The sequence below is a fragment of the Pseudochaenichthys georgianus genome, chromosome 9, assembly GCF_902827115.2.
Source record: "Pseudochaenichthys georgianus chromosome 9, fPseGeo1.2, whole genome shotgun sequence".
NCBI classification, from domain to species: domain Eukaryota; kingdom Metazoa; phylum Chordata; class Actinopteri; order Perciformes; family Channichthyidae; genus Pseudochaenichthys; species Pseudochaenichthys georgianus.
This window is the reverse complement of record NC_047511.1, coordinates 36,249,237-36,276,615: the sequence shown is the minus strand read 5'-3', so window position 1 is coordinate 36,276,615 and position 27,379 is coordinate 36,249,237. Positions and strand designations below refer to the sequence as shown.

General features: G+C 40.5%; 1 protein-coding gene across 3 annotated transcripts in view; it reads right to left on the bottom strand.

Moving 5' to 3' along the window:
• LOC117452729 (single-stranded DNA-binding protein 2) overlaps nucleotides 1-27,379 on the bottom strand; it is a 63,601-nt gene that overhangs the window by 29,632 nt on the left and 6,590 nt on the right. For all 3 annotated transcript variants that reach the window (XM_071204400.1, XM_034091466.2, XM_034091468.1), the window contains exon 2: nucleotides 10,611-10,683. In XM_071204400.1, the coding sequence (XP_071060501.1) occupies nucleotides 10,611-10,683 (73 nt within the window). The remainder of the gene's footprint in view (nucleotides 1-10,610; nucleotides 10,684-27,379) is intronic.

Genomic DNA, 27,379 nt, shown 5'->3' with positions numbered 1-27,379 from the left:
TTGATCCAAACATACTGAGCACACAGATCGCTACTTTCTGAACGAAGGGAACTGCTGTTTGTTGACATCACTCCAAAACTTCGCTGGCCCGTTAGTGCGCTGCGCTTGGGGCATCCGGTTACGGATGAATGCATGTCAATAAGTTTCAGTGTACATTTCCCCTCGTCGATGGAGGGGACCACTTCCTTTGCTCTGGTGGATACGCCCCCCTCCATTGCAACAGTGAAGGGGTCTCTGACAAAGCCCATCACCTCTGTGGGCAGAGCAAGTCCATCCAATTGACCAAAGTTCTCTTTCAACCTCGCAATGAAATCTGTCATCACATCCGTGATTTGTGCCGGGGATGTGATGTGTTTGTGGAGCGTCGGAAAATGCAGCATCCGACCCGTACTCAAGTCGGTCGCGAAAAGGTCCAGCTTGACTTGGGCAATGACTCGCGCATCTGCTCCACAAGATCAATGACCGTTTTGTCTTTGTTTACACTTCAGAGTTGAGAGAGACATGTTTTAGAGTTGCTATCATAGGACCACCGTTACTAGCACCACTAGATGCACTTTCAAAAAACGTGCTGCGTTGTGGTTTGGTGGTTTCTAGCAACGCGGAGTGTTGCGTTCATGGTCTGTACTAGTGTAGGAATTTGGGCACGAGAGGCTGGGCCACTCGGGAGTTGGTTCTGGGCCGCATCTGGCCCGCGGGCCGCCATTTGAATAGGCCTGACTTAGGCTAAGGGGAACTGGGGATATGCATCAGCTGCTTGTGTGAGTCGGACAGTGAATACTTTAGAGCGGCCGCTGCAGTGTGAGCTAACCGGGAGCTAACGGGAGAATAAACTCCTGTGGAAGAGCAGCCAATACTGCAGCGGTCGGTAAATGCTGCAGAAACACATTAATAAACAATGAACCACGGCACTCTGGAGAAAAGTATAAGGTTGGAGAAGTCGTTATTCAATTTATTCTGGCTTCGTGTGATTAAAAGCAACACGATCATCGACCCGACGCAGTTCCCCGTTGTTGTTGTTGTTGTTGTTGTTGTTGTTGTTGTGAGCGCCGTAATGGCTGCCGTTGGGGAGCAAATCAGCGATGTAAACGGTGACGTCATGACGCAGCAGGGGCAGCTCTGGAGCGCCAGTGGGCGGTGTGAACAGAGCGGGAGCTGAAAAGGGAAACCGGAGCTGAATCAGAAAAGCTCCCGCTCGGAGCTAGAAAGGGAAAAGCGCTGGTGTGAAAGCCGCATGTGTGGAGAGAGAGAGAGACAGAGAAAATGGCTAAAAAAAACGTTACAGTTGCCGACTTCGCTAGAGATTTTTTTCGCTAGCAGCAGGGAAGATAGAGCCTCAGAACCTGAAGTCTTCGACTCTTCTGAAGAAGAAGAACACAAAGACAACAACAAGGATCTATTTGGACATGGGTAAGTGTAAATATTACAGTAATAGTGTACTGGCAATGTGTGGGGAATACCGCGAAAATGAACAATAGGTTTATTGATATATATTTTGTATCGATAGTCACGAACTTTTTCTTGGGACAAAATAGACTCCATTAGCAAACGTTTACTCTGTGTTAACGTTATTTTGGTGTGTAAAAGTGAGATTACATGTGTAGATGATTTAAATTAATCATGTATTCGTCCCACAACGGAGACATTTACAGTGACATGTTTTTGCCATCGATTATTTCATCATACTGTTCTGTACAGATGAGACTTTGTCATAGATTTATTTATATGTGTGCCTGTTATTATTTTACCGTCCTGTACAGATGAGACTTTGTAATCAGATGTAGCCTATGTTTATGTGTCTGTGATTTTATACTGAAGTAAAGTAACTGGAAATGTGTGTGTGTGTGTGTGTGTGTGTGTGTGTGTGTGTGTGTGTGTGTGTGTGTGTGTGTGTGTGTGTGTGTGTGTGTGTGTGTGTGTGAGATCGAGAGAGACTCCTTCTGCAACCTCCCAAACTTTCTTTTTATGTGTGCATTGTTATTTGTGCTTGAGCAACATTTTACTTGAACTTTATTTCAATGAAATTAGTTGTAATTATTGTCCTACATTTGTATTTGTTTTACAGAGATGTTTCACAGCTGTCTGGGCCTAGTGGCCCACAGGCGGCGTTTATCCAGCTAGCCTCTGTTTTGCTAAAGTGCTGTATCCAAGTCAAGCATCTGAAGAGGATATTAGAAAAGCGAAACCCCCTTGAGTAACTAATGTTAGCTTAATGAGTTAACTAGCGATTTCAAAGAGTCTGCTAGCTAAAATGATCACATCAGGCGGGCATAATGGGAAGCTACTTTAACCAGACAGACCAAACAAACACATCAGGAAGCTGTGTCTTCTGCCACTACTTCTATTAAAGGTAGGGTATGTAAGTTTGAGAAACCGGCTCGAGATACACTTTTTGTTATATTCCATGGAATGCTCTTAACATCCCGATAGCAATGAATATCTTAAGTGCTTTGACAAAAAATCCATAAAAAAATGTCATCTGTAGAAGCCGTAATACTGTAAAAAGTACGACCAATCATTTTAGCGGGCCCGGCTAAAATAACTGGATGGCCTATCTGCCTGTCAGCCTTCCATCTGTGCACACACTTATCGAGATGGGTCTGGATCATAGACTGTATGGTCTGGATCATGATCTGGATGCAGACCACAGGCAGGGGGTGGTTCCTATAAGGGGAGGATCCTATAGGGGGCGTTTCCTAAAGGGTTATGAGCAACGTGTTTACTTGAGAGTTCCTAGTCACGTCTGTTCTGTCTGTTAATAATAATAATAATTTATTTGTTGTCGAGAGGGTAATGGCATAGCTCGTTTTAATCATACTTAGTTTAAGTCCTGCATCCTCCACAACTGCACAGTGCTGCATATGTTTTGCGGGGGAAAAGGAGTTACGCCTTCCTAACCAGCTCTCTCCTTCCGCTGTCATCGGACACAATGGGCTGATGTCTTTATACTTGAGTAATTTGTGCATACAAATATTGTGTTTCTAGGCTTTACATGTTATACAAAATAAACTTATATATACTCTCATATATTTGTCCTTTTTTCAACAGTGCTAACTGCTCTGTGTACAGCCCAGGATGCTGATGAAAATCGTATGGTCTGATTCTATTACACTGTTGAAAATGAAATAACCTTGTATTTTAATGTTTCAGATAGCAATGATTTTTAATAGCAATCATTGATGTAAGATTCAGAAAACTGTCTTGCCTGCCACATTTTGAAGGGACACATCATCCGCCTAGACAAGTACACAAAAACAGATACAGGTCAAGCTGTTCACTTAAACATTTGTACCGGGCAGATATGTAACTGTGCTAAAGGACAGACTATTACTACTTTAACACAGAATAACAGACAACAGGAGTCAAAGAATAGGCAAACATTTTGCACTGTCATACACGGGAGTGTACCTACAGTCAGCCCTATGTTCCCTCAAAACTATCTTTACCCCTAGCCCCAAGCCTAACCCTAATTAACCCCATAAGGGACACTGATCTGTGTCTCTTGTTTTAACACATTGGAAGCCAGTCTAAGTGAGTGATTGTAATATGCGTGTATGTGTTTTAGTCCTACACCATGGGTTCTGAAATCTTCCTTAAAACACTTCCTATTCAGAGCAAACTCTGGTCCTTCTGTATAACTGTATAGCCGATTCTAAAAACACCTTCTAAATCCTATATAAGTTTTCAGAACAAGAGTATGGAGACACTTGAATCCTACTACTGCTGAATCCCACATCAACTGCTTCATTTATGAGCATCAATGAGTTCCTATAACAATAATTATAGTGTTATAAGCTGATTATAATACATTATAAGTATGATGCTTAGCCAGTATTACCGCTTCATTTATTATGCTCTAATTCTTCCCTTGAATAAGATGAAGGTTTAAGGGGAATTTGTGTTATGCAATTATCTTATGTGTGTTCCTTTCCATATATGCGTTGATGAAAAACACAGCTTTTCTCTCATAAACAATATGTATTTATTAAAGCCATGTGGTGTACGGTACAGTATTTCCCCTTATTTATAGGCTCAACTTATCCAAAGCCAAGTTATGCATGTTACTCCTAGACTATTTGGTCAGGAAAGAGGCATACAATTGAAAAAGATCAGTTATCACTGGAGATTATGAGACAGGATTTAAAATGCTATATATTTTTATCTCACAGAGAAGCACTTCATTATGGTTGGTTGAAGCGTATTGTGGATCAATCACCCAACATCAGGGGACTGGAAGCTATTGCCTAAACTATTTCTCAATTGATTCGGAAAAGACCTTGATTTTAACAGGGATTCCTTCTTTCTATCAATGTGTCATTAAAAGATGGGCTAGCTGGCAGAAAGCAGGGGGTGGAACACTAAAGGAGCCGTACAGGAGATGAGGTTGGAAACCAGACCATTTGGGGATCTAAGTATATAACGGATCTTAGAGGAAATTCATTAATGTATCAACATTGGATTGACTCAGGTATAATTTGCATTAAAGATATGCCATAAGCTTCAGGATAAAAGGAATTGGGTAAGAGAATTATTCATTATTAGAAAGGCAAAACCTAAAAAATGGCTCCTGCTTCTAAATAATAGAAGCAAAACCCAAAGATTACATTGACAATGTACACATGGCTCTGACTGGATGTAATTGTAAAACAATATACAAGCAGACATCATACTGTACATACAGACATACTGGGAAGCTCTGCTTCATAGTCCTGTTCAGTAAAGCAAGCTCACACCCTACATAAGAGAATGGAGACACTTGAGTCCTATTGTTGAATCCCACATCAACTAGTTCATTTATGAGCATTAATGAGTTCTTATAACTATAATTATACAGTGTTATAAGCTGATTATAATACATTATAAGAATGTTCATAATGCATCAGACATTGGGTGCATAGCAAGTATTAGTGTATTAACGCTTCATTTATTATGCTCTGATTCTTCCTTTGAGTAAGATTACATTGACCATGTACACATGGTTCTGACAGGATGTAATTGTCAAACAATATAAGCAGACATCATACATACAGACATACTGGGAAGCTGTGTTTGACCAACAGCAAGTCAAATAATGTATGGCAGCTACAGACAATTTCTCCAGAGGGTCAATTGCCAGAATTCAATTTTCAAATATTACATGACATTCTTCCAAATATGTAAAACCTGTACAAATGGAAGCTTGTCCCTACTCCTCTGTGTGCTGTTTGTTTGGTCACAGAGGAGACAGACCATTATGTTTGTTTCATGTCGATGGGCAACTCAAGTTGCTGCCCTTATCTTGTCTCTGTTCAAAGTGGGATTCACACAGAAATAGCCAAATATCATTCTGGGTCTTAACACACCCCATAGTGAAATATATAGCCTAGTGTAAACCTTATACTAATAATAGCAAAATTGTCCATCTACAAAACTTGGATGATATTCAAAGATGACCAACACAAGTTGTAAAAGGCAGACAGTGTGTTTTTCTTTCTGAGTTCATGTTAAATATCAAAATTGATCTTTTGGTTGATGAAGTCAGAGATAATGAAATCTGGGCACATATTTTGTGGTTGCTGAATTAGAACACCCAATAAAATGTTTATGTTTAATGAAGACTTTCCTCTTTGTATGTACTGTATATATTTTCCTTTGTACAATGTATTGGTATGTACTATACATTTCATGTTTAGTATTTGATGTGTATTGTAATGTTTCAAAAATAATAAATACGTTAATTAATTAATCTTACCACCAGACACAACACGAACAAATGAATGATACACATACAACTTCAACTTCAGTATTTTAGGTGTACAGAAACCTCTACTCATGTTGTTAAATGATATACAGCAATATCTTCCATAACACGTAGTTGATTGATTTGAATAATAATTAATACCACTGCACAAACAGTAAAAAATGATATGCCTACAATTTGTGTTTAATGTATCCTATGTTATGATAAACTATATCAAATTGACTCTGTATTCATTATGATCTGTCAATAGGTCAATTCATTTGTCTTCTCTGTGGGTTGTATACTCTTCATTCTTTATGCAAATTAATTCTAATTATTATTTTTCAAAGTTCGTTTATGATTCATTCAAAGCATTAAAATAAATGAGAAACAGAGCGTCATAACCCTTTAGGAAACGCCCCCCCCCCCCCCCCCCTATAGGATCCACCCCCTTTAGGATCCGCCTCCTTGCTGTGGTCTGTATACAGACTAGGGCTGAAGTCGAATAGTCAATTTAGCTTAGGAACCTTCCTAAAGGAGTGAAATGACCCGGAAGTCCCTCAGTGGCAGCCATGATAAGTGCCGTTCGAATTCTCTAGAATGATGAGAATGATAGGAAAGGAGGTTTCAAACTTCCTTTATAACCTCCTTTAGCTTAGGAACCACTGGACCTCCCTAACCGACAGGAGAAGCGAAAATGCTGCCCCACAATGCCTTGCAGCCGCAGCATTTGCCGTCACTCAACAGTCGGCCGTTCACGGAAACAACCGATTATGACCGAGAAATGATATCATGAAAGTTACGGTGCTTATTAAGCATTTTAAAACATAGGTGGTAAGTTGCCAAAGTGCTTTGTTTTGAACGTTCATCAGTATTATAATCAAAAAGAGAAATATGAACGTTAGTTTTTACTGAAATGATCAAATAAAGTCAACATTTCAGTCTTTACTGAGCTGTGTGGAGTTTGTTCAACTTGTAAAAGATGTTTGAATGGTGATATACACAGTGATAGATGTTAAGGACTAACGTTTATAACAAATACATCTGTATTGATTTTAAGATATTTAGTTCATACAATCATACGTATTGGGATCATTTGTATTAATGTGGACCGGAGGGAGAGGGGGACGAGCAGAAGTTTCACTTTCCTTTTGTATTTCAATTCCAAATTTGGTCCTGAAGAATCTGTTTCTCTGTTGTCCACGTTCATAAAGCAAAGCAGCAGCATCAGAGCACGGTGCAGAGTCTCTAGATGAGTTTACAGCAGTCCCTCGTTCTTATTGAACATCCATGTTGTAGTCCGCTGTATAGAAAACTGTGGTTTCCATAGTTTCCCCACAGCAGCAGACGCACACAATGACGTCCGCTGGCGCATCATAAACACGTCGGATAGTGAAAGTGCATTCGGATTCTCTAAAGTACCGCAGTCTCTTCTCCTAAGTCCTTTTAAATTCTCCTATCCACTATCCCTTAACCCCGTGACGTTTCACTCAGAGGTCAAGGAATAGACGATAGGGTTAGAACTTAGGAGCTGATCTTTAAACTATCCGACTGCAGCCTAGGCTTGTTTGAGACACATTGCGGCTAGCCTCGAAAATAGACGAGAGTAGCCGATCGCAGCCGGGGGAGGTGTCAAAAAGCTCGCCTGAAGTCGGACAGCTCCGAGTCAGCTTCTTCTTCGCATTCTTCTCTCGGTTTTTTGGCGGATTGCAAACAACTTTAAGGTGCATACCGCCACCTCCGGACTCGGTTTGCATTTATAAAGAATGCACACATGTGTTTAATCGTTAATGTCAGATATGTACCAAGTAAATACATTTGTTCCTGCTCAAGATTAGATTCAACTTTATTGTTATTGCACAGATTACAGGTACTGAGACAACGAAATGCAGTTTAGCTTCTAACCAGGTGCAACAAGCAGTGAAGTGGAAAGTAATGTACACAATCTACAGAATAACATATAGAATGAATTGAATGATGAATAAACAGTGGGGTATGAATACACTAGATATCAGCCTGTGAGCAGTATGAACAGTGTGTATGAATATGCTAAGATATATAAAGTATGAAAACGATAAGCAGTATAGTATAAAATATATAGATATTAATTTCATGATGATAAACATTGTGGAACAATGATGAAAAATGAGAATGGATGTGGCGACGTAAAGCTGACACAAAACAACAACAAACTGTTGCCAGCCAATTGGAGAGTTTCATCAGCCGCACGTGGTAAAAACCACCAATGAGCGCTCAGCTCGAGATACCAGCGAGCCGTTTCCCATCAAGCATTTCGCTTCCGCAGCTCGTGGAGAGCAACTGCGCCAACTCGCCTCGCCTCGCTCTCAAGGCTGCGGGCGTCTTTGTCCTGCGAGATTTCAAAGTCTCATGTGGGCGAGCCTCCAGAGCAAGTCGGACAAAATGACTAACCATCATGCAACGCCAACGCACTAGCAAGACGTTGATCGCAACTGCGCAGGTCTGCGCAGGTCTTGCTTGTCTCAAACAAGCCTACTCTATTGAACTTATCTCATGCCCTCATTGGTCATGTGCGCGTTCGTGAGCGTTGGAGGAGGGGCTCTGTAAGGAAGTGGCAGATTTTCTCCGTTCGTGTATTTTCAAATTCGAGCGCACTCAAGCCGGTTTCTCAAACTTACATACCCTACCTTAAATAAGTATTCTGTAATAAGGTTGTGCACATAAACACAGTCATTGTTGCAAGTACCCATCGCAAAAAACTGACTATAAAGTTTACCTGGTGGTGGTAAATCTGCCATTGTAATCAGAGACAGAAGAAGCAAACAGAGGGGGGCGGGGCTTAAAAAAATGGAGTGTGGATGAAAAAGACACCATCTAACAAACGCTTGAATCATTTTGACACCTTATCACCTCGGTCAAGGTCAGTGTCTAACATGAGCGCTGACATCACCCACAATAGGGATGATTAATGCTCGCAGACAATGTCAACTGCAATGTCTAGACACACACACACACACACACACACACACACACACACACACACACACACACACACACACACACATTGTTTAGTCTGCCTCTCCTCTCTATAAACAGACTTACATCACTTTTAAAAATGATCTGATGATGATATTTTTAATTTCCTTCACTGCAACATTTAATAAAAGAATAAAGAATAAGACCACTGTACCACCTGCTCTACCTTCAGAGGGAACATGAACTAGAAAAACAGGAACAACTGAATCACTTACAATCAGACCGTCCTGACCTTAGAAGGAATGCCCTGCTTTGAACTGCCTCCCGTTGTTTATCCCACATGCTTTCAGTCTAAGTTAGACATTCTAGTAAAGAGTTTGGTTAACTTGAAACATAAGAGAGCTGGCAGTTTCCATATCATGACAAATAGTTCTTCCAAAAGATGCAGAATGAGCATCCCTTATTTCTCACATTCCAATTGGCTGTAGCTCAGTCCAGACACAATTGTTTCTCAACAGTTTAATTCAGGACACTTTTTTAGCATGTTTTTTTATTCTACACACATCTGGAACGCCTCGAAGAAAATAGAATTGACTGTGCCTGCATGTCCTGTCTTCTTGTGGTCTGTACTCCCGTGAGTTTCGCTCATTTACCTTCAGCATGCTAGTGACAAGCCTTTAGTGTGTGATCACTGGCAGATGGAGGCTGTGTGGGGGCACCTCTAGAGTGAGGATTGAGATTTAAGAAAAGCTACTTTTACTGTTTCTTATTTATTCATATATTTCAACCTTTTCATTCTTGCCGTCTTGTTTTTTTCTCCTTCATGATTTCTGTTAAGGTGTTAGCGTAATGTTGTTATGTGAGCGTAGCTGTAAGGCATAAGGTGTGTAAGGGAATTACAAATTGACTGAGCCATCAATGTATTTTGACAGGGTTGCATGATTCTTGGTTGCCTGTCTGATTTTGGTATTAACATTCAGGTATTCAGGAGTGATTCGTCATTTATCTTTTTTGGCTTTTGTTTCTCGAGCTTGAGGATAGATTGTTAATAAATGCAGATGCTACAAAGTGGATAAAGTCCTTTACAGCCATCCCACTACCCCAGCTAGAGCTACATTATGGGCTCGTAATGTTTATAACATGTGTGTTTTGAGTGTGTGCATGCTCATACATGCACGTCCAAGTGTATTGTTTGCAAGTGGCTGTGTTTATACTTGTTAGACTCTTAGCTAATGCGTTCCCACACTTGAATGCGACACTGCCTATCCCTTTCATCTGCCACATCTGTCAAAGAAGGGCAAGTTATATGGCAGAGAGGAAAGGGTGTCAGAGCGGTGTGTGTGAGCACATGTGCACAAACACACACTAAAAGCCAGAGTGATGAGAATTGGTGCCAGCTGATGATGTAACCTTTTCCATCCCCCTCTCTTTGTTCTCCTCTTCCTCTGGCCGATGTGCAAGCAGCCCCAGCCTCTGTTTCCTACATAGTAATTTACTGTCATTTACAGCAAAGCACTAGAATCAGCTGACCTTATTTTCACCCCGTCACCTTTTTACCTCCTTAAAGTGAGAACAAGCTTGCTTCTCTGGAATAGTTGCTGAGAGATGACAAAGAGGAAGTGGAGAAATCAGAGAGGACGGGAAGGAGATAGAAAGAGATCGACTGAGACGGAGCTGCTGAGCGGATCAGTGAATGATCTCAGTAAAAGACGTCAGGTCCTCGCTGAGCATCGTAACTCTCCTCGTCCTCCGGCTCCAGTCCCACTAAATGCAACTCTAATGTTAATAACATCTGCTGCTACTAACCTGTTGGCTCAGCACTGTAAGGCCAAGCTAATTCAATTAGCTGCTACACTAAGTGGACACAGGAAGTGGAACCTTTCAGAGTGGACACATGAAATACATGGGCTGCCTCTCTGAGACACACTTTGTGACTTACCTCTGAGAGAAAGGTCTGTGCTGACTTCTGCGCTCCTACATGCAGCAGGTACTCGTACACATACAGAGCTAACCTGCACAGAAGGATAAAGAACACAGTGGAAGAAAATAGTCAGTTTGTGTATTAAAATCAAAACAGGCAACAACAGATGGGTGAATAAAACGGGTACATTTTTTAAATAAACATTATAAAAGGAATGTCAAACGCTCGACATTGACAGTGAGACAGTTACAACAGAAAAACATAGTACTAACTACTAACTACTTATACTTATACTACGTAATACACAAACACAGCTCAGTGTCAATCAAATGCTCCAAAGATTCCTCTTACGTATTACTTGAGCATTTCTGAGTTTCAAGTTCAAGCAGTCAAACCACTGCTTTGGGACTCAAGACAATTACACTTCCTTCTCTATATTTAGTACAAGTCCATATTTAAGAGGGAGTTTCTTCCAGGAAAGCGCCACACAATAAAGATGAGAGATCCTACGCATGGATACGAATCGCCAAGCAGCTTTGCGATGCCATGTGCAGTTCTGTGTGAGGGCGTAACAGTCCATTACAAATGTCATGAGGAACAGAAAGACACACATCAGCTTCGGGCACAACTAAACTTCAGAATGCCAAACAACACGGCAACCTTTTGAGACATTTGAAATTCACCCGACATTATGCTAAATCTTAAACCCACCTGTTTGAAGAACAAACAGAATGGTGATAAGAGTACGCTCGGTGGGACCGCAGTGTAAAAACACCTCGGGCCTCGGGCTCTCCACATGGCTTTGATCACAGTGAGAATTAATTACAGGCTTGATTTGTTAATCAATTCTCCTCCCAGTGTGTCTGTGCTGCTACTCGACTTACAGAACAGGGGGAGTGATGATCTACTGGGTCTATAAATACGAGATAAACACTGATCCACACAAGATCAATAGTAGATCACACTGACTCCTTACAGCACCCTGTAGATTTGGACGAGCGGGTAATGAGCAGGTACAGTTCATGTTCCCTGAATACAATGTAAATGATTTCATATCCGTGAAATGTACTGTATATGTATTTAGCGACAATGAAATAGTTTGATTTTGATTATGTAAAACGGGACCTAAAGTTTGTTATCTATACATATTGTTGGTAGCATTTGGTCAATTAGAATTTTAATTTACGATTATTAACATTACTGATTGATCTGCTAATCAAATGCCAGAAAACTGTTAAATGCTCATGACATAATGGTGACAGAGTGTAATAGCTAGTTTTGTCAGACCGTCTAAAACCCAAACAATCCAAAGTTTACTATGAATAGAAAAGATTAATGTTCTCAAATTTGAAAAACAGAAATTAATATATCTTTGGCATTTATGCTTTAAAAACTACTTACATTATTGGTTGATGAAAAATCGAAATAATGGGATTTATTTTCTATTACTTGACTAATTGTTTGACAAATCAATTGTATAAAAAACTCAAATTGAAGCATGACACAGCAAAAGCTTTGACCTGGAGCTCGGTGCGTCTGTGTGTCCATGAGGTGTGTATGATTGTGTATCGTCATGCGTGAAAGATGGTCACTCTGGGACAGCAGCTGTCCTCGAACCTCCGCTGTAAAGCCAGACGGCTGCAGCCCGTCCACACTCCTCTCATATCGAGGTAAAAATAAACTCCCCAGACAGCCCTGTCTGCCTGCCTGGAGATGATGGACTGCACACCTTTCTGCTCTGCTCACAGGTACTCTCTCTCCTTGCCCCCTCCTCCATTTCAATCTCTCCTCTTCATCACTTTCGCCCTCAGTCTCCCCTCTTCCTCCTCCTCTCTGTGTGCCTGTTCTGTCTTGATGGCTTTCTTCCTGCACTCTTTTTTGTACGAGGCCATGTTTGTTTGATGATGAAAGGATGAAGGGAAAGCAGCAGAAGCTCTTCCTCATCATCCTTCCATCTCTTCCTCTCTCTCTCTCTGTTCCCCGGTGGCCCGGCAGTTATGTTTAACCAACGAGATAGAGAGAGATCGTTTCACAGGGACAAGGTTAACGTAACAGAGAGAGGCTTAACAAAACTCTTGACACCTTGACAACAGAACATGAATAAAAGATGCGGACATTTTATTTCAAGGAACAGTACAACTCCGAACATTTCGAGGTACAGACTCACTCAGCCTCTCTGTTCTGCCTCTCTCTCTGTCCTGTCTGTCACTCTCCATTGTAAACCCTAGCAACGGCAGCATCAGTACAGATCTATTTATTAATACTGAAAGATACATTTGTGTATACAAATACATTCACACAAATGACAACAAGCCTGATGGACTGCATGAATGAATTCAGTGTGCAACTGTGAATAAATAAAGAAATGGAAGCTTGTCCTCAGAATGCGTTGGCCTGTTTTCAGTCAGCCGTCTATTACCACAGGAAAATAAAGCCTGGCTCTGTAGCAGAAAAAGGTCTGACCTGGGATTGATTTCATGAAGCTCTAAGATGTGACCTTTGACACTGAAAGGGTTTTAGAAAATGAGGAAAGCCAGTGAAGGTGGAAGCAGGAGTGCAGGGTCGAGGAGAAAGGTGGATGAAAGAAAGGGAAACGTTACAGGGTATCAAATGAAAACAGGTTAATGCAAGTTTGTGAGGAAAAAAAGATAAGATGGGGAAAAGGAAACTAATTCATTCACTGCGACCTTAAACACAATACACTGCAAAAATACATAAATCCACTCCGCAGGACTGATAAGCAGACAGCAAAGCAACAGAAGGAGGAGGTACGTTGTTAGCATTCAATATCTTTCGAGCTTTAACTCTAAAATGAACTACTAATTTCCTTAAGGACGAGATAGACTTTGAAAACATAAATGATGCTCTCTCATTGTTCAGTTACTACTTGTTCAGCTCAGCTGGATAAAAAAACAATAAACTATGAGGAGGTCGACTGACTGACTGACTAACAATACTGAGCGGAGATAAGGTTTGTGGATTACAGCTCAGTTCAAGGTTGACATAATAAGAGAGATTCTCTTGTCATTAAATAAACTGTCACTTTGAATAATCTTTGCATTAGGATCTGAGGTAAAAGTGCTCAAACTCGGGCAGGCAATGCATTTCTAATGGTTTTACTCCATATTTGTTCCTCCACATTAAAGCTCTTTAGGTGTTTGCCCTTGCTGTCGGACATACACCGGAGAATTTAAGACATTTCTTATTTCGTACCTGTCTGCTCTGGCAATTTGGGTTGTAAATAAGAACCACATTACATTAATCACAACTGCAACCAGGGTGATTGAAGAGATCAGGTGCCTCCCACTTTGCTTCCTCTCCCCATGTGCTGTGAGTGTGTGCGGGTGGCAGGGGTTGTTGGTAAAAGTGGACAAGATGAGTGATAGGAGGGGGACTTAAAGATACACACCTGACCCTTTTCTCCCTCAAATTCAAGTAGTTTTATCTTCTGTGAGTAACTTTTAATGAAATTCACATTTGCAACAGACAGTCGGACACCATGCTGACTGCTCCTGTACATCTGCACAAAACCAGACAGCCGGTGGTGAGATGAAACCACGTTTCTACGTAATGCAGGCAGCGGGAACTGCGACCACGTCTACATTGCTTTGTTCCCGAGCCGTACAGAGAGCAGTGAGATGAGAGTAGCTTGGAGATAAATCACAGCCTCATTTTAAGGCCTTTACATTAACTGATTTTCCAACATCAGCATTTAACAGGGACCATTTGATCGTTGCTAATCAATTTACTGCCATGGCGATCAAAGTCTGGCACGGCTTCAAATGAAGACAGACAATGGCTTCACTGATTGGATTTGCCTGTCAAAGATTAGCTCCAGATTATTCACCCTTGTTAAAGATGAAATGTGCATGGATGTGAATGGGCATGTAAATTGATACATTTACAAGACTTGCTGCTGTGCTGACATCGCACTATAACACATGTTTGAAAAGAGATCAAATCCTTAATTAAAAATGTTAAACATACTATCTCTGTCAAATACATACTTCACCTCTTCAGTGGAAGAATACAAATTACAGTAAATGGCGCAGTACTTGTATCTCCTTATTCTGCATTATTGGGAAAACTATCTGGTGCAAGTCACAGATTATATTTTGTAGCCGCACGTATTTAACTGTTTAAGATGTAAAAATGCACCACAGAAGAAGAAGCACAGTCGAGACAGCAGCATCTCCCCCTTCGTGCAATACATCTGCCATCTTTGCCCATATTAAATGTTCTGCTGTTGGGTGTGGGCAGTGGCAGGAAATCATCCACAGGAAGTGATGAACACAAACTGTCCCCTGAGCAGCAGTTACAGAGTGATAGTCAGAGAAAGATACATTATTACAAACTGCAAATTCATAGACTGTAAAGTGGACAGAGCCTCCGGGTCTGAAAAAGTGAAGCTATTGAGATAGCTCTTTAAACCTGCATTTACTCCACTGGTTGCAGAAAGAAGTTTGATATATGTTTATGAGAAAATAACCCTACTTCTCACTTCATTTTATTATCCGAGTAAACATTTTGGTATTGAGTTTATGGTCTCATGAACTGGTTTAAAGTCTTTGTGAATACAGCATGACGTTCTTTTTTTATCTCATTTGAAGTTAATAGGTGAAAGCTGCAGGTTAATAGGCCAGATGATGTCAAATAGGGATTCACTTGGAATGTAACAATTAGAAAAGGTAAAACCGGTTAAACTCATTCAGTAAAGTTTGCTATACACAGATTTACTTTAAGATCTCAGACAACATTTGTTCTCTTTTTGTGATTTCTGGGGCAACATTTGACAGACAAATTAATGAAATATAAGAACCAAACACAGAGAGTTAAACGCACCCCCCTCTCCATGGAGCGAGGGAAATTACAAAAAAGAGAAAATTAGAGAGAGAGAGTGATGGGGTGACGGGAGCGTAGCAGAGAGAGAGATGAAAGCTTCTTGTGAAGAGCAAAAAGTGAAGAAGGGGGATTAGAGAGACAGGGTGAAACAAAAATGGGTGAGGATGGAGGTGATGGGTGCCCGTGGATGAGCTCCAAGATGAATACTCGTGAGATCTGTAAACTTTCATATTCTAATGTTGAAGATTACCACTGAGCGGTGTCTCAGTTATTCAAGCACCCTGCTGTGGCCTCCTTCTGCAAATTAACGACAAAAAGTAGACCTGATTCCTCTCTAAGAGAAAAAGCAAATGACTACACGCTGCGCTGAAAACACAAAATACAGAACAGATGAAATATACATACAGGGATACATGTAGGGATACTACACCGTAGAGTATGAGCTGGATTTCATTATAATTGTAAACGAGTTCAGTGTAGAGGTAATAACAATGGAAAAGTAATCCTAAAGTGAATTTAGTCACAGTCAGGAAGTTGAAGACCTGTAGTTATCTCCTGGATATACCTACAGTACTACAGGAGACTAAATTGCTGTCTTAAATCTCTGCTGAGTGTGTTCAAAGGAATTGATAATGTTAGTAAAAGTGATACTGGGAAATATCTACTGAGAGCTATAGTATTTATTTATTTATTTATAGAAGGACCATGCATACAAAAACGTTAATCTCAGCAAAGAGAAGAGATGCAATATGCCAGATTATAGCTAATAGCTAATTTCCATCTGTGGTCCTCAGACAGGTTCATAACAATCAATAAACTAACAATAACATTGCATGATCTCTATCAGTCAAACAATTTTAAAACCTGATTTAAGTACAGCTCAATAAATGAATACACAGTACACTTGAAATACACTTACATGATCTCGGTCACTCAAATAATTACAAAGCCTGATTTAAATTCAGGTTACGAACATAACACTTAGTACACTTCAAATACACTTAAATAAAATATCTACGATATAGTATGACAATACAGTTGAAAAAAATAAAAAAAAATAAAAACTCAGATTACAGTGTAATTAATGTTGGCATGACTGGTTGCTTTATATCATTTTTTTTGCACCATAGGAAAACGAGTTAAAATCAGTACAGGTTTTAAGTTCAACTGGAAGAGTATTCCAGTGCTTGATGGCCGTAAACGAAATGTGTCTTTGTCTTTGCAGCCTTTTGCTTTCAAGGAAATGGAAGAAGTCAGAATAATAAAGCAATAAGAGGAAATCTAGCAACTTCTTAAAATGTCTCATGGATGAAAAAACAGCACCTTACAATAAATTAGACCTGCAGTAAACTCCAGTTTAGTTAACCTAATGAATTAAAGCTATTTTCCTTTTAGCATAAATTAATAAAACAACCCATTATGTGTCTTTTATGCATGGTGAGAATCTACCTGTTCCTCTGTGCTAACGCGACTTGTTTGGAGTTGCTTGTCATGATTTTTGAGGATTTTGTCTTGCTATGTGTGTTACATCACTTTGCAGCATATGACTGATGCAATAGACGCAGCGACAGCAGCAACTGCAAGTACAAAGGCAGCTACTGAACCAAGGGAGATACTTGCATCCGCTTTATAAGGCCAGTCAGCATTAAACAAGTCTGTTTTAAAAGCTTCAGATGTACAATATGGTTTTATTTCTTTTTAAAGCTGATATTAAAAAAAACACAATATACTGTATGACCGAGTTATACTTTACCATAAATGCATAATTTTAACAAATAATCAGGATGTTCTTAGACTTTTGTTTGTTTTTGTGACCAAAAGAAACATTACACTGTACATTTTAAAGTAAAAAAACTAACTCTCAACCAAAACACTTAATGGTGTTGTTCATTGATTAATTTAATTTGAGTTTGGCATTACTGTTCTGCACATTGTCGATCAACATATACATTAATTCATATACAAACAATATAAGCTAATAACGGCTGCTATGCTTTTTCTATATTCCACTGCTGGGCTGTGCGACTTGCTTCTCTTTTTATTGTGTCCTCCATTCACAGTGATCATAAGAAGACACCTGGCAGTAAAGACCTGTTATTTACAGTGGTTTCATTTAGTTTGAACCCCCCCCCCCCCCCCCGGAGAGCACATGTCCTCTCATAATTCCACACATCAACACGGAGCTTCAGGCTCCAAGAGCAACACAAAGATCAGATGTACAATCATCAACATTATTATCATCACCATCACGTCCAGAATTCAGAGAAGCCGAGCGGACACTCGTTCTGCAATCAAGCCTCGGAAAAAGCCCCCCATCAAACCGATGCCACCTGTGGCTGAGGATAGTGTTGGCAGCTCAGGCTGTAAACGACAGCTTTGGCCAGAATAGAGAGAGAGCCCCCCATAAAAGAGAGCACAGTGATCAAGCTGCTGCCCCTGCTGAGGACAGCCCCGTGTGTGACAGCCAAACACTTTCCCTGATTAATCAAGCCCAGCAGTGCGGCTTTATGTGCCATCACGAGCCTCACTAAATGACTTTACTTCATTCATTGAAGTGGAGCATCCTCTGGCTACGCTTGCCAGACAGACAGACAGAGAGAGAGAGAGACAGGGAGACAGACAGACAGAAGTGAAAGCATGGAGAAGGATGTGGATAGGGCAGCGATGAGGGTGGCAGGGGGGCACTGAGGCAAGATAAACAACGACAAATATAGACCCATTACAATGCTGAATAATTCATCCTATAGGCAGGGCTTCGGGAAAACAACTGAGGGAAAAAACAACAGCAGCCCATACAACCCTGCAGATTATGAAGGCTTTACACCGTGAGGAGCATCTTCAAAACACACTTATTTATGCACACACCTTGTCTGGGAAAGGTACAGCAACAGGATCATGGCCAAATCACTTTAAGTGGAAAGTCGGGTTACAGTGGATTAAATCATGATGCATTTTCATTAGGTAAAAGTTTACTTTGAATGAATCTGTGCTTTGGACCGATAGGTGTGACCGGTTTATTTGAAAGTATTGTTGGCGCGTCAGAAGATCCTTTGTTTGAGCGATTAATCAAACTATTCTGAACACATCAACAAGGATACGTACTACGTACAGTAAAAGTCATCCACATGGTATGAAAGACAAAAAAAGCGAGTAAAGAGCAGGATTATAATAACAAAGGCAATGACATACGCTGATAGTATTGCGGGAAAATAGGTAGTTTACAAGTCAACAAAGAGATAAAGATGTAGCGATGGAAAGAAAGATAAAGAGATAAATATAAGCAGCAACAAGAGGACTAAAGGGTAGAAAGCAAGAGAGAGGAAGACAGAGACGGAGAAGAGGGTAAATGATTAATGAAAGGAGCTGGGAAGCGCAGCGAGGGCAGGTCAGGGCGGAGCAGAAGACGAGTGATGCTGCAGCCAGCGAGCAAAACTGAAAAGGACAACGTCATGAACATGGCTGCTGCTGTCACACACCTTCATCAGGGAGGAGAGATTGAGAGGGTGTTACGCTTCTGAAGAAGTTGAACTGAACTTGTCTTGGGTGAACGGTATAAGAAGCTACATTGAAGTCAATGAGTGAGACAATTACTCCCGTTTTCATTCATAAGGCGTAGTTGGTCAGTATACCCTTGAGAGGTGTTGTGGTATTTCAGCAGAAGACAACTATTGCAAATGCAGCATCCAAACCTTATAAAGTTAGTAGCATCATGTCAAAGAAAACAGCTACCAACTTTGAGATTTATTATTTAAGTTTGACTGTAAAAAGACTTCCATTAGACTCAAGTCAAATACATGCCTTCAATTAATCCCCAACTGGCAGTGCGCTGTGGCTCGACTGCCGGCTGCTCGCTGATGCATTTCTAATTGGTATTTTTGCTGATGGTCACAAGTTAAATCTATATTCTCCATTACCCTTCTGTGGCTTCCCCTGGGGTCTCCCTAATGGCCCCTGCTAAAGGCAGAGCACTTGTATTGAGATATTCATATAAAGTGTATTCTCTCTGACGCTGACTCTGCCAAGACTTCGTGCACAGTTGAGTGTTGGGAGGAGCGGGTAAAAGTTCACTCCAGCATTGAAGATTAACAAAACACATGCATTGGAAGCAGTAGAGACGCTCATACTCAAATAAACATTGGTTTATCTGGTTCTGCTCCCTGCTTTGTCTCCATCGAGATGGTCTCACTGCTGATTTGCTGAACAAATGTTTGTTGTAGCCTTTATCCCCCTCTCACTTCCACAACACACAGTAAAGCCCTTAGTGGAGCGTTGGCTGGCGCTCCAACACCGGCTTGGCAAAGATTGGTGTAGCCAGAGCTGTCTGACTTCATAACTGTGTGAGAGGTTGACCAGCCAAACAAAACTAAAAGATCTCTACAAAATCACACAGGTAGCTCATCCATTGATATGAGTCATTCGATTTGACATGCAGCATTGTATCGTATCCAAATTCCCCATATAAGTTGATCTTGCAACCAGTGGCGATCCTAGAGCCTGTGGGGGCCTAGGCAAACATTCACTGGGGTCCCATCAAACCAGCTTTCATCACCATCAGTGGCGCCCCAACACACTCTCCCCCTTTTTTTTCTGGGATTAATTGTCAGCCTGCATGTCAGCAAAGCTGACGGATTGCCTCCCAGCGATGTCTCTGTTCACTTCGGACATTCGGATGGTGGAACCTCTGGAGCGCTGACTCCATCGGATAGTTTTTACCAAAAGCTGACGTTTTATGGCACGAAATGCACTCTCCCGTATACCCTTTTGATAAATATCGAATGATCGGAGTGACCCGGCCCCCTGAGGAGTGACTCGTCCAGAGCCCATGTGAAAAAATCATCTTCCAGGCTGTTAATATTGTTACTGCTTTTCATTTCTGGCAACGTTAACACCCTGGTCCTGAGTGTTTCTCTGCTTCCTTGCAGCATTTGCCAACTCCGAATGAGTTTAGCTGCAGGCAAGGATTGGGTTTTCTGCATGTTAATGCTCGAAGCCTAGTGACGAAATTAGATGTTTTCAAGACCTGGTTTATAGTTGCTAAGCCTGATATTGCTGTAGTTTCTGAAACCTGGTTAAAACCGTCTGTCACGGACACTGTTATTCACATTGATGGATATAATGTATTTAGAGCGGATCGTAAGGGCAGAGCTGGTGGTGATGCAATACACACTGCTGAGAAACTACAGTGCTCTGTCCTTCACTCGATTTCAATTCCAAGGCAATTTGAGTTGCTAGCTGTCCAAATAACTATAACTATCACTGTTATTGGCTTGTATAGGCCTCCATTGATGCAACTACTAGCCTTACTGAATTGTTGTCTAAGTTTTCTTCTGAAATCATATTATTGGGTGATTTCAATCGGGACTGGTTGAGTGATAAATCTCAGTTTATTGATAGTCCCACTAGAATAAACCCTGCCAAACCCAATAACAATACCCTTATAGATGTCTTTCTAACACATGCAGCTCATAAGTATGTGTCTGTTGGTGTTTTTCCTAATGATATCAGCGACCATTGCACTATTGCTTGCGTTAGGAGCACTAAGTTGCCCAAAGCCATGGGCCTTATTGTGCTCAGGCGCTGCTTCAAACACTTCTCTGAGCAGGCTTTCCTACATGTGCACAATGGCGGAGGTTAAATGGCACTTCAGTAGTAGTAATTCCATCTGTCGAAGTTGCTGTCCAATTATTTATTGATCTTTTTATCAATTATTAATAGACATGCCCCCCTTAGAAAATTCAAAGTTAAGAATAGGAACACTCCATGGTTTAGAGAACTATCTGATCTCATTCATGATCGAAATAAGCAATGGTCTTTAGCTAGAAAGTCTAACACTACTTATGACTGGCTTATTTTTCGTGTCCTCAGAAATAAATGTTCAGCCCTTATTAAAAAAGCTAAAGCTGATTACTAACTGAGCTGATTGTTTTAATGACCATTCTAAGTTCTGGAAAACAATTAAATCACTTCAGAACAAGAAGGTTTCTAGTTTCCCACAAAACCTGAAGGTCAGTGATTCTTTTATTTCAGATTCAAATGATATGTCTAATGCCTTAATGCTCACTTCAAAAAGGCTGGTCACATTTTTGATGAGCAAAGTCATGACTCTCTGCATGGTCGTACTCACAGCCATAGTCAAGAGATGAACTCCCCTGTTTTTGATTTAGCTTATTTCTTGGTCTCTGAAGTCTTACACGGTTTACACACAATTGATCCTAAAAAGTCTGCCGGGCCTGACGGCCTCGACCCTTTTCTTTTTAAAAATTGCAGCTCAGATTATAGCTAAACCAGTTACTGATATGTTTAATCCCCTCTTGAAAGCTGGTGATCCCACTGAGTTGAATAACTATCGTCCCATCTCAAATCTTTCTGTGTTATCAAAGATTCTTGAGTCCCTAGTTTCTACTCAGCTAAAACTTTTTTTAAATTCACACAACATCCTTAACCCTATGCAATCTGGATTCAGATCAAAGCACAGTACTGTGACTGCCAGTCTGAAAGTCTTAGATGATATTAAGGCTGCTTTGGATAAGAAATATGTTTGTGTTGCATTGTTTATTGACCTGGCCAAAGCATTTGACACTGTAGATCACCACATTCTGTCTAATTTTATGTTGGTGTCTCGTTTCGGTCATAACGCCATTTGCTGGCTATCATATGTATGCTGATGACACTATTGTATACTCATGTGCTCCTTCTCTGGATATGGCCGTTTCCAATTTAAAATCAGATTTGTATCACGCTGCAGCATGCGCTTCTTGATTCGAAACTGCTATTGAACGGTAAGAAAACCATAGCAATGCTTTTTGCTCCCAAGTCAGCGTCCTGTTGCCTCTCCCTTGATGGCGTCTCCGTTGAGTTTGTCGATACATACAAATATCTGGGCTTTTGGTTGGACAGAAATCTAAACTTTAAACACCACATTGAAGTTATAACCAAGAAATTGAAATTCACTCTTGGCTTCCTTTACAGACTTAAACGTTGTTTTTCAACTTCTTCCCGGAAAAGGTTGGTCTCTGGCTTATTCCTGTCCCAGCTTGACTACGGTGATACAATTTATAGATGTGCCTGTCCCACTGTTTTGGCCAAACTTGACCCACTCTACCATGCTGCACTGCGATATATATCAGGGTTTCCCACACATAGACTTTACTTGGGCGGGCCGCCCAGGTATATTAACGTCCGCCAAAGTATATTTCGTGACCCATTTAGGTTTAAAGAAAATGTATCCATCCGCGAGCACAACGCCATCCGCGATCGATTAACTAGTGGACAACAGCCCCTCCTTTACCTGTTTGCCCCCCCCCCCCCGTTCTCGACTACTGCCACAAGTATATTTCAGATCTGTGGGAAACACTGTATATCAAATGCACCCTATAGGACTCATCATTGCAAACTGTATAGCCTAACTGGATGGTCCTCACTTAGTATGCGTAGGATGCAGCATTGGTTTTTATTAATGTATAAAGCCATTTTAGGTAAGCTTCCACTGTACGTGCCAGATTTGCCCCAGTTTGTGACTCTTACAACCTCAGAACCAGTGCCTGGATACGGTTCCAGGTACCTGCCGTGCGGACTGAGGCTGGAAAAAGGAGTCTTTTTTATTATGGTCCTTGGTCTTGGAATGACCTTCAATTAAGCCTCACACTGATGGCACTTGTCCCTATAGCCTGTTTTAAATTGAAGTTGTCTGAGGTCCTTACCACCAGCTGCTCTTGCAGTAGTAAGTAGTGTACCTTTCTTACTGTCCCAAATGTGCACAATGTAGTGACTGCTTTTCGTCTTTTTGTTTACTTAGTTGTGTTCTCTGTATTTTATATGTCTGTGTTATGTGTAATAATGTGTAACATTGCTGTCTTCTTGGCCAGGTCAGCATTGTAAATGAGATTTTATCTGGTTAAATAAAGGTTAAATAAAAAATAAAAAATATATTAAATCATACACGTGGCTTTCAGTAAAATGTCCCTCCTGCAAAGAGAGGAATTTGCGTGTAGAAGGGTGAAATGTCATGAGTGAAAATAATGAAGCTCATATCCTGCAGGAGAGGAAGACTCCTTGGCTCCCCTCAGAGTAAACCCTGTGTTTACCTTTCATTAACTAGAGATCCCAGAATCCTCTCCCCCCCCCCCCACCCTCGGGACAGTCCAATACAAGGTGAACATAAGTGCTGTAAAACACACACTTGAAAGACAAATAATAAAGCAGCAAAGAGTATGATGTTTGATGTATTGGTGAATGGATGCAGAAACAATATACTCAGTTATAGTTCAACATATTTGAGTTATATTTGTATTCTACTCATTGTCTGGAATACGCAAAAATGAATCATCTACAATGCATTTTAATGTGGAAAATAAAACGTGCCTATATACTGTATGCTTTTGACCATGGATGAGAGAGAATTCAAATGTCAGCTCATTTAGTTACCCCAGCTAGGGCGAACAGGACCGACTGATAACAGTCCATTTATGAAGATACTAACCACAAGTCCAACTGTAGTTGCAACCCTCCAGCCTCTGTCCTCAGGACACCACTGACTCCCAAAGACTACACCCAAACATGGTTATCATTGAATATGTTGGGCATGAAAAATAGTACACAAAGTCCAACAGAAAAAGAACAGAAAGTAAACTAAATGTAATTTATGCTGAAGCCTCAGTCTCCAATTGAGCTAAACTGCTGAAATGTTTTTTTGTGGAGGGACGTTATTTTTGATGTTCCATTGCTCAAAATTAAAATTACAATATGCAGCACAATATAGTTGAGGAATAGTGTTTTAATTAAGCTGCTGCTATAACTCAGTGAACTATAAAATGAACAGAGAAGTTAGGTGTCAGAGCCTTGTTCAGCAGTTATTGCTTTAGTCTAACACACTTCGCGATGACCTGCCACTGGTGTCCATAAGAGCAAGTAACATCACATGTCGGTGTTTGAATGTTTTTTACTTATAATAAGGATTTGATGTGTACTTATTGTCATCTGCAACGTTGAGTACAAACAATTCACTGCTGACATCAACATTAGTTTCGGTATTGACATCAGTATTGTGAGAAAAAAGTCTCTAAGCAGGTTTTGGTATAACTTCCTTATATGTAGCTGCGAATGTGCTTTGAGTATTTATTTTCCTAATTGATTATTATTTACTGATTTATAGACATAAGAATATCATATTTTCTAAAACCCAAATCTTGGATAATACTGTTTGTTTTGTTCATTTCTATATCCCAAGATAAAGTAAAAAAGGATATCCTGACGCTTTAGGAGCTCAAATTGGTTCTTATTTGCTTGTTTTTGATACAAAAAATGACTAAAATGTTTAATATTTTTTTTTATCTTGCAGTATTATATTTATATTTTGTCCCGTCTAGATTACAGTTTTATGCCACTCGAATGACTGTAGTAAAATAAAAGAAACGATATACAGTACAGTTAATACATTTATATTTTTGCTTGATGTTTGTGTATATAAGCGTTTGTGACTGGTGGCAGCTCTGGCTAGATACACTCTCATGAAAACAGCCAATTAGTGCAGCTGCAACTAAAAGGCTTGAAAAGACAATACAATCAAAAGGAAGCACCCCCCCCCCCCCCACCACCCAGCCAATCAGACAAAGTGAAACGGTTCTTGTTCTGTCAGCAGTGCAGAGACTCTACTGTCTCACGGAGCAGACAACAATGCCCAGGGCTGAGAGAACAGGAAATGCCAGCTTATCAGAGAGAAGGAGGAACAGCTAGCGCGATGCTAGCTCGCTGTTTACTAACACACTAATTGAGTAAAATTCAAGTCGTGCCCTTTTTTTATTATCTTTTACTGTTTTTAAATGCCTTTGTCTGAATGTCTTTCATTTTTGTAAAGCACCTTGAATTGCCTGGTGCTGAAAGGTGCTATATAAATAAACTTAACTTGCCTTGCCTTGCCAAAAAAATCTGTCATATACACGCAGTGAGAATTTTTTAAAAGTGGAACGTGTTTGCAGAACATGTAAAAGTGGATATATCAAATAAAAGCGGGGGCAAATCCATCACTTTCTTAATTCCAGTTCCATTTCATTGGCTTTGATTTGTTTAGATTGAGTCACCTCTCATGGGGAGTTTGTTTAATTTCACAGCTGAAAGAACACCAATGATTTTTAATAGTGTTTTCCTTGTTCAACTTTCTCTACAAGCTATTACAGTACATTTTGAATGCAACACAGACATAAAGCCCAGAATATTACACTGCTGATTACAGAGAGAACTTAAGAGTTTGATGACACTTAGTGAGCAAGCAAGGTTAATCACTGTATTTTTCCAGAGTTTCGCAGGAAGAGGGGCGTATAATGGAATTTGAGGGTAGAGTTCTGTTGACAAAATGGCCAAAACACTATGTTGTTGAAGAAGATTTACGATTACATAAAGTAGAAATGAGGCAGTAACTCGACCCAGTGGAAAATGTGGCAAATATCCTGTTGATCAAGACTTAAAGGTGTGGTATGTAATTTATTTCAGAAACACTTTTTGTTATATTCCATGGAATGCTCTTAACATCCCGATAGCAATGAATATATTAAATGCTTTGACATAAAAAAAATTCATCTGTGGAAGCCGTAGCGCTTTAAAAAGCACGACCAATCATCTGAGTCGGCCCGGCTAAAGTAACTGGATGGCCTACCTGCCTGTCAGCCTTCCATCTGTGCACACACTTATCTCGTGCCCTCATTGGTCATGTGTGCGTTCGTGTGTGTTGGAGGAGGGGCTCTGTAAGGTATGTGGCAGATTTTTTCCGGCTGTGTATTTTCAAATTCTAGCGCACTCGAGCTGGTTTCTCCAAAATTACATACCCCACCTTTAAAATCATCATTGTAGGGTCTTACATTCAAATAAAGTGTATACATTCTAGTAGCTGATTTGCAGATATTGTCCCGGTTAGGCTTTAAGAAATAAAAATGTAATATACTTGACAAAACACCTCTACAACCAAACGCTTCAAACACTAATGCAGGGTTGTTGTATTAGACTGCATGAGATGTAGTTAGTGGGGTGTGCCTTGTATACTGCAGATGGAGTTGAACGAGTTCTTTAAAAAAATTACACACACAAACACACACAACTGAATATTTGTGAAGCCCCGCCCCTGATTTCCAGCTGGTGTTCGTGTATTCGTCCAGCTCAAATAGGGCAAGCAGATTTGATCGCTTGTACAATGTAACCTTACTATAACTTAAATTCTCTACACTGACAAAGACAGACACAGTGAGGTTGAGTTGTTTCCTTGCTGCCACACACACCTCCTTGTCCCTGAAACGTAGTATTCAGGACCTTGGATGTGACGCCCCGGGACACACACCTTCGCCCGCCAGTGACAAAACGTCATCTCACACAATGCAACATTCCACAATCAGCAGCAACGCCAACAAAACCAGAGGGAGACGGAGATGACTGTTAGGACAGCATTGATCTAATCTTATAGGATTACAATTCCTTTCTACCGGCTTTAATGGGTCTCTTTTCTTTTAAACAACAGAGCTATGAGAAGAGATAAAAGAAACTTCTACAGATGAAGGCAATCTGGGGCAATTTAGGGAAGAATGTGAGGCTATTATGGCCTGCACAGAGGAGAGGAAGTTTAAATAAATGACTAAGCATTCAGATGTGCAACATGAGGTTGTATAAATTGGCAGTAAAATCTATGCCCCAAGATGTCTATATAGATTAATAATAGCATTTAATAGCAAGATAAAAAAACGAACAAAAAAGAGACAAAGGACAAGGTTGCCGTTTGATGAACAATCCCACTGTTGCTTTGCTCTGCAACTTGTGTCACTCATTTATCCCGCCTGCTTCTCTACGGCTGAGTAATGGCATTTAGTAGACCTTAAAAAGTCAAGAACTCAATGTCAGAGATTTAAATCTTAAGCGAGCGGATATACTGCCTAGCATTCAGAGGGGAGAAAATGTCATGGAGGACT